The sequence below is a fragment of the Mesitornis unicolor genome, unplaced genomic scaffold (assembly GCF_000695765.1).
Source record: "Mesitornis unicolor isolate BGI_N332 unplaced genomic scaffold, ASM69576v1 scaffold21800, whole genome shotgun sequence".
Taxonomy (NCBI): domain Eukaryota; kingdom Metazoa; phylum Chordata; class Aves; order Mesitornithiformes; family Mesitornithidae; genus Mesitornis; species Mesitornis unicolor.
Window position 1 is genome coordinate 1 of NW_010160573.1, and position 15,484 is coordinate 15,484.

General features: G+C 44.1%; 1 protein-coding gene across 1 annotated transcript; it reads left to right on the forward strand.

Moving 5' to 3' along the window:
- Nucleotides 1-2,899: 2,899 nt before the first annotated feature.
- On the forward strand, nucleotides 2,900-14,180 carry LOC104545287 (nesprin-3-like; the record flags this gene model as incomplete). Its single annotated transcript, XM_010190385.1, is given in 7 exon segments — nucleotides 2,900-3,050; nucleotides 5,909-6,081; nucleotides 6,540-6,768; nucleotides 6,770-6,868; nucleotides 11,673-11,834; nucleotides 12,580-12,924; nucleotides 14,044-14,180. Coding segments are annotated over 7 exon segments (1,289 nt in total), but the record flags the coding sequence as incomplete, so codon positions are not given.
- Between the last annotated feature and the right edge of the window lie 1,304 nt (nucleotides 14,181-15,484).

The window sequence follows — 15,484 nt, forward strand, 5'->3', positions numbered from 1 at the left end:
CTGGAACCTGGGGTTGTTCCTGCCCAGATGTTTAAACAACACGTAGATGTGGTACTCAGGGACGTGGTTTAGTGGTGCACTGCACAGTGCTAGGTTACCAGTTGGACGAGATGGTCTTAAAGGGCTTTTCCAACCTAAACGATTCTATGATTCCTTAATGCCTGGGAAGGGTGAGCGGTTTGTAGAACAAAAGTCTCCGGGAGACTGTTGCTGATTGCTTCAGCCAAGGTCTGGCTGCCCATTGTGGAGGAAGAAGGGAGGACAGGACACAGTCGGTCTCAAGAGGCAGCCCAAATCCATGTCAGGTCATAACTACCATGAAATCTGCCTGGGCACCAGGCCAGAGTCCATGCTAAACTTAATCATCTTTATGATGCTAGACATAGGAATTGCTTGGTCAAAATCAATCAGTGATGTTATGCTGGCAGTTGGAGCAGCACAGTGTTTCTCTTCCTTTGCAAACTGGTGATCCTAATATTGAAATAACATTTTTCATGACTTCCTGTGTTGGCTGCTTACAGGGAACACCTGTGTGTGGGATGGGAGGCAGTTTATCTGTGCTTTTTGGACAGAAAATCCTTATGCATGAGGGTAGAGTGTGAGTGGGGTTTTCTTCCTCTTAGATGTTTTTTCTGTTGCTTCTTAACCACATATGATTGTCTTCTTATTTTTGTAATAAATAGGACTAGGACAGCGTAATGTTCTCTACTGGCTACTCCATGACTGGAGTCCTGAAGCCTGTTTTAAATATGATATGGATGTTGCCAGGAATAGAAACCTCTCCTAGGAAATGAATGCCACTGCTCATCATAGTCTATGTAGCAAATGTACCGTGAGTTTGTATCACAATAGCGTAACTGGAGTCACCACAGCTTACACTCATAAAACACAATCAGAAATTATTTGCTTATGAATGTATGTATGTAACAAGGAAAGTTTTAGGGGACTGTCCCTCTACAGCTGCCAGATATAATGAGCAATGTTAATGTGAAAATGAGTTGATCAGTCATGTACAAAGAGACGTGTGCTCTTTTCTGAGGGTTGTATTATTATAGTTCAGAACCGTCAGTTGGGGAGCAGTCACAGGTGGAGAAGGACACAGCTATTTGACAACCCACTGAGACTGGCATTTCTCCTTTAGCTGGCTTCATCCTTTGGACTCTCGTGCTGTAAGCCAATGATCTTAGCTTTAACTATAGTAATATTTTTTGTATTTGAAAGAGGGAGTAGCTGCCCCATGCCACACCACCCTCACCAAATCTAGTACATCCTGTTCTAGTCTTTAATCTTTTCACAGTGAAGTCACACTTTAAAAACTGCCCTCTAGTTCTGCAAGTTACAGCTTTGGGTTCTGCCCCATCTGACGTCTCCCACTGAGGGAGGAATTCGCTCTTCCATGCAAATGCTGTCCTGCTTGTCTGCACACTGAGGTCTGACCCATCTGCTCCAGTATTCCCACTGTTCTGGGACCTGCTGAAAGCTGGGAAGTAACACTTCACCTGTTTCTGTTGCCAGACATCAGTGTTGGGAACACTGCCGCCTTGTTTCCACTGGTCTAGTGTGGAAGAAGGAGCTACAGGAGGACACCTACAATTGCATCAGTCCTTTTACCTCATGAACAGGAGTATCGCAGGATGGTGGGAAGGTTTCTGCTGGTGGGCAGAAGAAGGATGGGCTCTCCCTTGTACGGACAGAGCTGCTGAGAGTTAAAGTGGCTACAGAACACCACTGGTCCAGCTTCACCAAGAGCCATGCTCTGGCTCCTGCACCCAGCACTTTCTTCCGCATGAATCATCTCACAGAAACCGAGGGGGCTGCTGTGGGACTGAATTCTTCGCAACAAACTTGGCTTCAGTAATTAAGCCTCAGACTCTGTGCTGCACAAATGTTTCAGTGGTGAATAACAAAGAGAGAATATTTTAATTTCCAAGAGACACTGACTGCTTGGCTGGCAGGACTTGTAGGATGTGGTCCAAACCCATTTAATGTCAATGACTGTCTTTCTGTTCACTTCAATGGAGCTGACCTAGAGGGGGCTTTGTTATGATTCATCCTTATTAGTCAAGTTTGGGACGGCAGTGCCTAAGGGCGAGCATAGGATGGCTCTCCTCTGTGGTGCAGCACAAAGGAGAGCTTGCACTCTAAACAGAGAAGACACAAGAGCACAATGACCATCACACCCACCTGCTGATTGGGAAGGATCAACGAGAGAGAGAGGGGAAAATTAAAAGCTTGGAGCCTGGTACGGAATAAAAGAGGTGGTAAAAGAAGAAATCCACCAGTGTTGATATTCCCATGCAGTGGCTTCTGAGTGGCTCATCTTGGCAGTTGCTGGCCAATTCCTGTTGTCTGTGTATCCCACCTGTGCATTCAGATAACCTCTCCATGGTCTCAGCAGAACAAGTTAACTGGTGGTCTAAACATCTGATCCTGATCTCACCAGCTTTAAAGGGTTTATATACCCCTAAGTTAAGCATGTGCTGAAGCGCTCTGCTGGCCTGGAAGGGCACTGGGAGAGTTTTGTACTGATGAGGCACTGGGAAGAGACAGAAAGCGTTGGTGGTTGTCATAGCCAATCTGGAATACACTACAATCACCAGATTAATCTCATTTGGAAGCTTTGAATTAAATCTGTTTACTGTAATAGAGCCTCCCATAGTTCCCCACCTTCTTTTTGTTTCCTGGTATATTTTCATTTGGGAAAGCTGCAGCGTGAACGTGTTCTCTGTGCTTGACTGCATCACGATACGGCTACATTTTTTGGTATTATCATTAAAAGGAAAGCCACAACATCACTAGCTTTTCTCCCTTGTTCCTTTAGGTTGCCTTGACTGCATTCCTGTTTAGGTCTTAACCAAAATTTACTTACTTCCCTGTTTCTTATTCTTTCAGCTTCTTCGAATGCAATGACTCAGCAGCTACAGGATGAATTTGACAGTAGTGTGGAGAATGCAGAAGTGTGGATGAAGGCCATCCAAGAGAGACTGAGAATCAATGACAACACCAAGGGACCTCGATCTGCCCTAGAAGCCAGACTGCGGGAGACTGAGGTAAGGGAAGAGCGATGTAGCCGTTCAAAGGTGGCTGTCACAGCAGTTATTGCTCTGAGATCCAGAGTTTTCCATTAGGAAACTGCCAAATGTCCCTGCCTGTTGGAATATTGGTCCTGTGTGGATGGGTTTACATCAGTATTCTTTCTAATTTTTCCATCTGCAAAATGTTTACTGATGTTGTAGGAAAAGAAGATGGCAATTTGATATCCAAGCTTTTCAGATGGATTTGGAAGACTAGCAGCAGGTTTGGCAGGTTAAAATGTTTACGCTTTCCTATGAGCATGCTCAAACCTGAAGCAACTGAGCTTCTGCTTGCAATTTCCAGGCAGTGATTTGCAGAAGTCCAGTGTGTGGTACGAGAGAATCAGATCATGGTAGAGCTCCATCTCCTCCAGGACTCTGACACTGATAAAGCTTGCAGTGCCCCAGTAATGGGCCTTTCTGGAGTAATCCCCATGTCCTTTTCCATAAACCCTGATGATAGGGTTTACAGCTCCCCATTATAATCTGTCTCATGAAAAGCTAAATGTTTTCGTTTCTTTCTGGTCTTACTTCATCTCTTGTATAACTCTTCTCACAGAAATCCCATTGCAGATGGTGCCTGCTCTCTTACTGTGATTCCACATTCATTAACTTCAGTTTCATTAGATGCTATCTTGTTCTTGTGATCTCAGAGAATGAAATGCTCCTGCTTGTCCCATCTTTACCATTCTGGATTAGAGGGAGTGGTGGTATTTCTATGATTAACATTGAAACTATTTTTATACTTGTATTATCTTTCCCATCATTATTTACCCAAATTCTTTCTTTTTGTGTGTCTGCTCATGTTTGGACTGCCTCTTTTGAAGTTCAACAACTCCAAAAAAACATTGCAGGCTTACATGGAAGACGAGGAAGTTTTCCTGATGGTACAGTGAGGTCTTCAGCCTTTTTCCTTTACTCTGGCTCATTGGAGGCTGGATCTTGCCTCTGGCATAATATAGAGACTGTTCATGGAGCGATGGATGATGTTTAGACTTGCATGTCAGTCATGAAAATCTGAAGTGTTTCCTCTTGGTCTGTAGATTTATTTCTGCCCTTAAATTGTTTTCACCCTTTCCTTTTGTCGGGGAAACTGTGATATGTACAGTCTCAAAAAACACGGAAGAAACACAGGAACATGAGTAGGGAGAGTGGTAGTTTGGCAAAGGGGACGGCAGAGATAACAAGATGTGAGGCTTAGAGGTTTGTGGTGATTTAATATGGCCTGAACTGAAGCCTGTTGACTTTAGGGGAGGTCTATAACATGCAAAAAAGTAATGTTAGAAGATTTTTTTCAATTCAGACTTTGGAAATTCATCATTCTAAAGAATAACAAGTGTCTGTTCTCTCTTCCCATGTGTACCTTACCCACCTCCTGCTCCCTCATCCTGCCTCCTTTCTGGGCCTGGCTTCCCTGTCCAGCTCACATCCCCTCGTGATGTGCTCGCTGCTTCACCTATTGGCTGCTTTCAAATCCACTGATCATTTTTCAGTTCTTTTTTTGCATCTGGCCTGCCTCCTTTTTTTCATGCTTCCTTCCTGTGGTTTATTTTCTGTTAATTTGTTAATGAAAATGCCAGCCAAAGATAGCAATCATTTAAAAAACAGATTTGAGAAAGGAAAATGTCTGTACAGCCACTGCTTTCTCTCCAGCTGTTGTTTGCTTTCAGTTGCTGGAAAATGGCAGGCGTAGAACACAGCTTTACTATTAAATTTTTCCTGCCAAGTGAAAATGGCTTTTATTTTCTTTCTCTGCCTTACCCTTTTCCCCTGCTTTCCTGGATTCTTTTAATCACACTTTTCATAGTACATAGCTCGTCCAAACACCTGTTTGGACATCACATGCAGATGTGCAGTGTACAGGCCAAGGGAACAAGTCTTTTCCCAGAATGTGAGGCTGGAAATCCAAATGCCTGTGATTTGGTCTCAGCTTTGCAATAGCTGACATGATTTTTTTTGAGGAAATCCCATGAGCCTAATCTTTCAAAAAGTAATTGCTGATTTTGAACCTCTCAGTGTTTTTATTATAGAAGCCTTTTCCTTCAAACTTGGGAGCCTGCAGTTTGCCAGGAGTTTGTGGAAGAACAGCAAGAAAAGCTAATCTGGATGGTGTCAGAAATTTGGATAAAGTGATGCTGAAAGCTGACATCCAAATCGAGACATAATTGATCTGTTACATGAGCAGAAGTTGTGCTGATTTTCCATCTCTGGCTAGAGGAAGAAAATCTACTTAAAATTAGATGGCTTAACTTGCAGTCCCTGGCATTGCAATTTGTGCAAGACGCAAGACACGTGTTTTCACCGATTCATATCTTAGCAATGTAGGGTCAAAGCAAAAGTTGGTAGCAGGCAGAAAATTCCACTAGTTCATTTCTCTTGGCTTGTGTTCTGAGCCAACTTTTATTCGCAGTAGAAAGCCTTTTTAATACGTTTCATGATTTCTTATGGTAGAGCTTAAAATTGAGACGTTGCAGTGCACCCTGTGAAGATTGCCTCTGTGCTCATTGGCAGGTGGGGGCGAGCAACTGGCATGTGGAAACACAGTGCTATAACTTTATAACCGCACTTGAGACACAGCTGCAGATATTTGATAGAAGATGGTCTGGGTTTTGTAGCTAACTTAAAATGGTTTTCAATTGCTTCATGGTTTTCAGTTCAGTTAAGTCCTTTAGGATGTTTAAGAATAAACAAACCTGAAGAGAAGTTCATCTTTTCTGCACAGGAGAAGCTCTGCAGCAGGGACATCATGATTCCTGGGTAAAAACAAAGTTTGAATGGCAACAATTACACTTGCTTTCTCTCCGTGCTTTCAGTCTCATTTGTTTTTCTCATAGAAAATACGTGCGCTGGAACCAGAAGGCAGCTTGAAAATGGACTTGATCCTTGTGAAGGCAGATGCTGCTCTTCGCAGCATCAGTGAGGATAAGAAGCATGAGGTTCTGTCTAAACTGAAAGACATCAAAGCCTTGTGGGAAGAGACAGCCATATACATTACACACTGCCACAGGTAAGGCAAACAGGCTCTGCCCAAGGCTGCTATTTGGTGTGTTGAGGCAGTTGGCTCATCCTGGGCTTTCCTGAAGTGCTTCTTGCCTTTCTCTGCTGTGTGGATTGTAGACGTAGATGGCAGCTGTAGATGGCAATCACTGCTAATCCCAGTCCTGTGAGCATGTGGAGGACTGTATAGGGAGAGAGGGTCCGTGGGACCTCATTGCTCTCTCCCTTCACAGCCAGCCCACCTCATTATCTTGAACGATGAGTTTGGCCAGGCACAGGGACCTAGTACAGCGTATTTCCTCCCCACAGCAGGGAGGACCTGGGAAATTAATCTGGACCCTCTGAAGTCAGAAGAGCTTAAAATTGATGAGAACCCTTTCCTTTGCTTTGAAGACCTTTTGAGCTTGCCAGTCTCAACTGCTCCCATCATAAATTCATCTAACTCATCTCTCTTGCTCTCCCCAACAGCCGTATTGAGTGGGTCTGGCTGCACTGGAGTGAGTACCTGAAAGCCCAAGATGAGTTTTACGCATGGATTCACAACATGAGGGTGACCTTGGAGCCTGACATCGAGTTGCAGCTTGGCTTAAAGGAGAAGCAGTGGCAGCTAAGCCACGCTCAGGTTCTGCTGAATGATGTCTTAAATCAGTCAGTCCTGCTGGAAAGGCTGCTGGAGGAAGCTGCTTCCTTGTTCAGAAGCTGCTTCCTTGTTCATGAGGATAGGTGACCCCAGCGTTGATGAGGATGTTCAGAAGAAAATGAGGGTGGAATATGAAGGAATCAGGGAGGAAGCTCAGGTACACCTATATGGAGTGGGAGGTGTTCAGGTTTCACCAGTGTTACAGTATTTTGTGCTATCTGTGATGGGGCTTACCTGGTAGGACTGCAAAAGCAGCAGAGCTGAGGACCTCTGGTTGCAACAGTCGTCATGTCCCCAGATAAGCTGTTAATTGGGATGCTCTTACACTCCGCTTTGTAGTATGTTGTAACTGCAAGCTGTTTGCTGTGACCTAGTGAATATTGGGTTAGGTCATCTCTGCATAAAGGTTTAATTTTTCCTGATCTTTCAGGACTTTAGTGACCCTTGTATAACCAAAGTACCCATTCCTTGAACTAGGGAATATTAAATGCATGCAGCCTTGTTGGAGGAAGTAGCATTGGTCCAGATGCAGAGGTGCTCTCCCTGCCTGCAGGACTGGGAAACGCAGAGGTGGGAGTCAGCTGTGGCCCAACACTGAGCTCAACAACCCAGTTCCAGTCTCTGAAAGGTTTTCACTGCACACAAATACTAATTTTTACCTGATGCTGATCTTCCAGCTTGACCAGTTGATAGATAGACTGGTGTAAGACATTGTACTTCATCTTTCAGTGGCTGTGACTTCCTTTACCCTATTCCTGGGTAAAGATTTCAGATAAGGCTCATACTTCTCACTTCTAAAACTCAGGTAGAGACAGGATTTTGGACCACGTGGCATAGCTGAGGAGCACGCATCTGCAGGTGGGCAGGAGAATTCAGTTTCTTACTAGCCTATTTCAACAGAAATACTCAAAGAGATATTTGAAATATACATAGGCACATCTATCCTAAGCATATAGGGATTAAAATCTAGTCTTTGTCTCACAGTGGCTTCCAGGAATTCCATGGGCTGGAATTACCTGGTGCAAATACAAACAATTGTCATTACATTGGCTCTGCTATCTGCTTCTGTCATAACATTGCCATCTATTTGTTCCCACACCCACGCCCCAGCCCAGAACTGGAGCTTGGCAGTGGTGCATGCTCTGCCCTCCCGGGTGCTGTCGTACAAAGTTAACTTCAGATCACTGGAAGAACAGCAGCATTGAGATGCTCGTGCCTTTTCTCTGCTTGCTCTGCAGATAATTTTTGTGATAGAAATAAAACCACCACAAACCCCAAAACAATGAAAAAAACCCCAGAGCTGGCACCTTTTGCGAGCATGAAATTTTTAGCCATAAAGATAAAACTGCTGCTAGGAAGTCTCTCCAAAAACCAGAGTGTATTTGGAAATTCTGTGTCTGCAGCTGCTGCAGAGGGCTGTAAAGCCACCAACGAATTTGCACCTCAGTGTTGATTATTTATTTTTAAAGGTAGATCTCTTCATTACAAGGCAACTGAATTTACAAATAAGAAGGTTCCTGGGAATTCAGGTGTTGTCTATCTAGATCGCCATTTAAAATTCTCATTCACTGCCTTCTAACCCAGATTTGTCTTTGGTTTTGAAGCAGAAGACAGTCATTAGTTATTTTAATAAGGCACTTCTTTCAAACAGCTCATTTGAATAGTCAGAGCCAGAATCTGACCTCCGAGACTGGTTTTATGTAGCGTAATTGCTCTGACTTGGATACACAGTGGTGTAAATGAGATCAGGAAGTGGCTCACAGTGCTTCGATAAAATATGTCTTTATGTCTCCAGCCAACTGAGACTCCAGAATAAGCTTTATTTTGGCATTGGTTACAAATACCACATTTCATAGAAGGATGGAGTGAGAGAATCCAGCTGAGAAATCCCTCTTTCAGGAACAAAAAAGGGAGTTGGGAAGCCTTGGACTTTGCAGCTGGAGTAAAAGCAGATTTCAGTAGTTGGTGCCAAGGTTAGAGGCGCCTTGGGAATCGTGTTGGAAAGCCCAGCACTGGTCAGAGAAACCCATCCGCCCCTTCCAGCGGGAGGGAGGGATGAATGAAAGAGATGCAGGAGTTGTAAGGGGTTGCTCCGGCCCCTCACATGAGAGGCCAAATGTGGCTCGCAGATGCCAGCCGGATGCCGGAGCTGCCTGCAGGGGAGGCTCACTGGCGTTTGTAGGTGACACTTGTGTTTGTGCAGCATTTTTAGATCCCGTGCAGTTGTCCAGCTCTATCAGGAGGCAAGCTCTTGGACAGTGTTTCTTAAAGAGTTTGCCTGTCACATTGCTTCTCTGGTATGAGCAAATGGTGTGTTGGTTTTTTTTAATTTCTTAATGATAACTTATGTCCTTATCATTCCCAAATTTTAAAAGCATATAATTATATTTTAATTAATCAACAGGGATATTTTTAGATGTGGCAGCATTTCCTACGTGCTTTACTTTGCCTAGTAAAATAACAATATGCAGAGGTGAACAATTGTGGGTTTTAGCATAAATGGAGACTGAAGGTAGTAAGAAAAGTTATATGTTGATATTTAGTCAAATACATCAAATATGTCTGAGCACATCAGATTAATTTCATGTTGTCTCTGTTAACTGAAACCTAGATATTTATAATGCAAACCCTCACGTAGAGCTAAGACTTAAAGCACCAGGAAGGGCTACAGGAGCTTTCTGGGCTCTACTTGAGATGCCACAGAGGGATTTAAAGCAGAAACTCCCTTGATGTGCTCTAGATTGCCCTGGCTCCAGGGCCACGTCCTTGCTTAATGCCTCCTCACATAGACCAAGTGCAAGTGGGGATGGAATTTAATGCTGTCCTGCTCCCCGAACACCAAACATAACAGAAGGAGGCAATGCCATATTTTCCACCGTTAGGCAGTTTCCCTGCCTAAGCTCTTGGGGTGGCTGGGGGCTCAGCCAGCTCTTTGAACGCCTTTTGTTTGACAGCTTAGCGCAGTCTGGCCAGATCCATGGCACCTCTTCCTTGTCCTCAACAGACCAGCAGGTGTATCCAAACTGTGCTGCTTTGTTTGGGCTGAATGGCCTGGCTAGGGCTGCGTCATTTTGACTTCCTTTTTAACTCTATATACTTTAGCATAAGACTTTTGAGTTTAATAATAGCTCTGCTTTGTTATTCTAACTCCCTTTAGACAAAATTAGCCTAATCTCCTGGAATCAATAAGCTTGGGTTGAATTGTTTCACTTCAACATTTGGCCTCTTTATACCACTATAAGATTGCATTCTTTGAGCCCCTAACTTGAGATCGAGGTGGGAATCGTTTAACCTGTGCACACCTCTGCAGACCTGGGAATCAAGGCAAGGGGATTTAGCAAACAACTGAGGTGTTCTCCTGGATCCATCTTGGCCACAGAAGTCTGCAGTCATAATTCTGCTTTTCAGTCTCATCCGAACTCATGTTTGCATAGGTGGTGCTATTAAAGGTCCTGCCTTAATAAATAGGCAGCATTTCATCCTCCGTGGGAAGCAGTTGTCCCTTAGGTGTCCCTCTTCTGTCCCAAAGCAAGGCAACTCACTTTAGGGAAGTCGCTCTTGATTTGCACAAGCCAGCGGAGATTGCAGTGTGGAAAACACAGATTGGTGCAGTGTCACCTGGAGAGTGGTGGCTTAACCTGTCCCAGAGGTGAAGGGCAAAGTCCCAGAGGGGACACCACCTCATATCAAATGGAGATCCCACGGTGACTGATGGTCATGCCACCCTTCTGCTGGCCTGGCTGGAGAAAAGCTGAGGCTATGGCCCAATGGCCACATCAGGCAGATTGATGGGTGTGGGGGTGTCCCCAGAGCCTCACAGAGAGAAGGGAAATGCAGAGGGGACTTTGAAACTCTGCCACCATTGCAGCTCTCACCCTGCTCTCTGTGGAGGGCAGCTGGGATCAAGCTCTGCTCAGAGGCACAGGATGTGTCCCGTATTACACAAAATGAAACTCAGACCGTGGTCTGTGACAGCAAAGCCTTTCAAGGGTGCTGCAACCACTAAATGGATTACACAAGAAACAGTTTTTCTTTCTAATGTAACTGTAGTGTTACCTCAGTTGCTCTCCGTGCCAACTGGTGAAGGGCAAGAAAAAAATCAGTCTGATTTTGTAGGAAATAATAGTTAATCATAGAAACATTAAGGTTGGAAAGGACCTCTAAGATCATCAAGTTCGACTGTCAACCCAACCCCCCCATGGCCACTAAACCATGTCCCCAAGTGCCACATCCACACATTTTTTGAACACCTCCAGGGATGGGGACTCCACCGCCTCCCTGGGCAGCCCCTGCCAGTGTTTGACCACTCTTTCAATAAAGAAATTTTTCTGAGCAGTTCATGATGTGCAGGCACTTGTAGGATCAGGGGTTTTTGGTTATAGCGTATGCACACAGTAACTCGGAAAATGAAGCCTGCTTCCCACAAGCTTAGATTTGCTTCCAGGGTCTTGCTTTGTGGTCTGCTAATGGAATAAGTATGAAGGTTCTTGGACTGTATGATTTCAAGGGACACCTTGAAGGTGACAGTCACTTTCTGTACCACCTGCTGAAGTAATGGATGCTTTGAAACAATTTGCATGCCCCTAGCACAACCTCTCTTACTCTCATTTTCACAGATAGGCAAATTCAATCTGTTGTGTGCTCGTCTTTATTTTTAACCAGCGTGAGGAACATAACTGCTTGTCTCACAAAGTCAAAACCAGAAACAGTCTTCTGTCTCTGTTCTTTTTCTAATGAGACAATAGGAAGTTTTAGCAAGGGGAGGCTAGAAATTCCCCTGAGAGGACCTTGCAGAGGTCCTTTTGTGTCCTGTTTCTTGGGGTGAGCTATGAATTCCTGTGGAGACCAACTGCTACCGGGGCTGGCGGAAAGGGTCTTTTGTTTCAAAATTCTGGGCTAGTGTAAAGGGAAGAGAGCCAGATAAGCACTGTCCTCACAGCTTCTGATGTCTCTTGTTACAGAGCAGGGTGAAACTGCTTGAGAAGATAACCAAGGAACACGAGCAGTACAGCGCTAACGTCAACCAGTTTCAATCGTGGCTGAGTGGTGTGACAGAAAGATTAAACTGCTGCATTGGAGAAGCAACCAAGTCTTCAGCAGAGGAGAAGTTAAAGACGTTGAAGGTCCTTAAATAATATAATTCTGACAGGGAGCCAGGATTGTGCGTTCTCCATGCCTATATATGTCTCTCAAACCACACAAGGGTGTACTTGAGAAAAGAATTGCACAAACAAAATAAGGTGGTGATTGTAACATGGACTGGGGCTGAAGAGTTGTATGAGGTCCCAAAACTTAGTACATGTTGTCCTCCTATCTGTAACGTGAGTCACAGCCTGATCTGCTTGGTTTCTCTTAAACCCTGATCTCCTACCGTTATCTGATTCTTGGAGAATTTTGCCCTTAAAACTTGTTTAACTGAGTGATATTTGGTGAACATGATCCACATAGAGCCGCAAAGCTCACAGCTTTTGAGAGTTGAGAGCTGGTGATAAAAATACCAGTTCTGAGAACAGTATCTAGTATGTTGGTGCTGCTGCTTAAACTGTTCAGCTTTAAATCTCTCAGAGATCTGATTATTAGTATTTCTTACTGCTTGCAGCTCCTGTTTTCTTTGTGAGGGACCTCAGGTGACACACATTCCTGAAAATCAAGCCAGTATTCTCAGAATCGTGGCAGTTAGTGTTACTCAGAAAGCAGTGAAATGATCAACACTGGCTTCTGGTCACTTGAAAAAAAACATACTTTGAAATAAGAAGTGAAGAGGAAAATGTGTACAACCAGGAGAGGTGGTCTTATTTTCCTATTGATTTCACCTTTTTCACCAACTTCCCATTCCTGCAGCTAATATTATTTGATTTATTTCTGCAGGAAATTGCCAAAAACATTAGGAGCGGGGCAAAGAAATTGAAGCATCTTGAAATTCAATGTGCAGAGGTGATTCACAACACGTCCCCCCTCGGAGCTGAGAAAATGAAGGATGAACTCGAAGAGCTAAGAAAAGCCTTGGAGAAGTTGAAACTGCTGAGCAGTGAGGAGGAGGAGAGGTTGCTCAAGATCCAACAGTCAGAAAGTGCCTACGAGTCCCAGGCCAGACAATTAGAAGCAGATGTCCAGGAGCTGAGAAAAGATCTACAGAGACTAGAAAATGAGCTGGACCTTGGGGAAGGGGACAAGACTGAAGACGAGTTTGTAACTCTGTGGAGAAAATGCAACGTGAGTTGTTACCCTTTGTATGCCTAAAACCAGCAGTCATAGATTGAACATGCATAGTCACATCCACAGGTGCCTGTCCCATTGGTTAAAGGGAGTGAAGGAGCAGCATGAGTGTGTATAAAACAGACTGAGGAAAATGTGAATAGCAACAACAGGATCAACTATATTGTAACCTTTATTTCACTCCACAGAGAGGGAGCAGGGCTGGAGGATGTGTTGCAATTTGTGTCTTGACTTCAAAGAGACCATATGCAAAAAGAGCACAATACAGAGCAAACAACACAATTTGCACTACTTAAAAAGAGGCAGGGAAAGTAATGCCTCACTGTATATACAATCAACACACACACAGACACACAAATACACTTTGGTTGGGCCATTTTTGTATTATATCCTTCACCTGTGTAAGGTGGGTAACTGCTTTCCTTTGCCATCAGACACATCTTTGTTACCAAGAAGTCTCAAGTTTGTAGCAATCCAAGGTTTACACCAAAATCAATCTGTTGCAAAAATGAGTGCAAAAAGTTTGTCACACATAAAGTAGATAAGAATCTTTACCACTCATTTCCTCCTGAGGGTTGGTTTTGCCTTTATTATCTCTTCTCAGAATACCTTTCATTGCTATTTGTATGTCTAGAACTCAGCAGGACTAGCTGGGAAAAGTATTTGCAAAAGGATCCACAAAATACAGACTGGTTCAATCCAGCTACATTTGCATTGTTTTTGTTGTTTTGGTTTCCCTGCGTCACCCTAGAATTAACATTCTGAGTATCTGAGTGTTTGAGAAAGATCTTTTCATGCAACAGACTGCTCCAAAAATGCATCACGCATTTTGTACTGCAGTCAGTTAACTGAAACTGGCCCTGTTTGTGGTTCCCTCTGCTCAGTGAACCCTGCAGATGAGATGCAGAAGCAGTGCGAGGAGAGGAGAGAGAGCCTGCAGGAACAAAACGGTTCCTGCAAGTGTTTTCTGCCTTAGTAAAGTCCTTATTCATTACAACAGGGAAAAAGGCAGCAGAAGCGGGATTTGTGAATACCCGGAGAGACAGCCTTATCTCTTCCTTTTGTGTGTCAGACACTACATGAGATGTGATCTGTTTGTTATTTTTATGATTTAAGGCAACAAGAGCAGCTCTGGCTGCAGAAGAGTCCAAGGTTGAGAGGCTGAAGGCTCAGCTTAAGGAACTGCTACGGTTTTCCCAAGATGTGCAGCCACACGCCGAGAGTGTTGTCTCTGCAATACAGCACTATCAAAGGTACTGGGAAATCTTATCATGTGGGGAGGATAGGGGGAATCTGCTCTCAGACACTGAAGGGACTGACAAGGGCCTCAGAAAAAAGTGCTATGCCATCCCATTGTAGGTGATGGATAGAAAAGAAAGGCTTTTCTAATTACATCCACCTCCATGTTTCAGTAAACCTGTAATTTTAGCCATTTGCTAGGAGCTGTGGGCTGCTGGCCATTTTCAAGCAATGTTCTTGCATTATTAATGTTGTGTATGGTTTGAAGAAAATTAGATTGTCGGTAGCTAATTCGATCTTCTTAATATTTGTATAATAATAATTGATGTATCTTGCTTGCCTTTCAAGACAGCAACTAGAAAATCAGGACAGGAGCTGCAGTAGTAAACGGTTCAGAAGAATTATGGCCCTCCCTTGTTGAGTCTGTTGTGATGACTCACCAGCCTTAGCAATTACTTGGCAGAGTTTATTCCCTTTCTCCTGGCGGCATGCATGCGTGATTCCTGTTTTCAACTTGCCTTGGGTTGGAAACTCTGAAAGTTTAGCCTCTCCCCAGACTTCAGCGTTTCCGTTTCCAGGCTGCCTGGAATCAGGAAGTAGAGAAGCTGCAGCAAATTTTGCAAACTAGAAGAAAGGATCATTTATTTTTAAGGAAAAAGAAAGGTCAGTTTTTTTACTGTATCCAAACTTATTTTCCTCTGCCCTGTGCACAGTATGCTGTCTGCTGGAAGGGTTATAGGTCACTATGGGGAAGTTTAAAAACTAACAAGTGAGCGATGTTGAAAGAGAAGCAAAGAAAGCAGAGGACTTGGCTCTGAGTGGAAAATGGCAGCTGCGCTTTTGCCAGCTTCCCCCAAAGCTGCTTTGCGAAGTCTGGCAGCTTCACGCTGAGCCTGGCAGGGGCAGCAGAGCAAATGGTGAAGGACACGTAATGTCACAACTTTCTATTTGCGGAGCTGTTGGCCTCTGCGCGCTTGCCGTTGTTTAGCTCCGTAATGTCACGGTGACACAGGTAAGGTTGTTGTTTCTGGTTTTATAGAAAGGCAGTACTAATCCTGACCGGCATTGGTCTTGCCTGCCTGTCTTGTGAATTTGCAGCATGCTGTTTCCTTCTGAACGTACAGTTTGGGCTGCATTCTGCCGTATCAAATAGGATTCTGCAAACTGGGAGGTCAGGAAGGCTGAGAAAAACAGGAGGCAGCTGCATGGGGTGTGTCCTGCTAGGCCTTGTTACTCAGCTGTATTTTGGATAAGCCTTTGTAAGAGAAGCCTGGCTATTTAATGAGTATGTGCTGATTTTATTTTATATATATATATA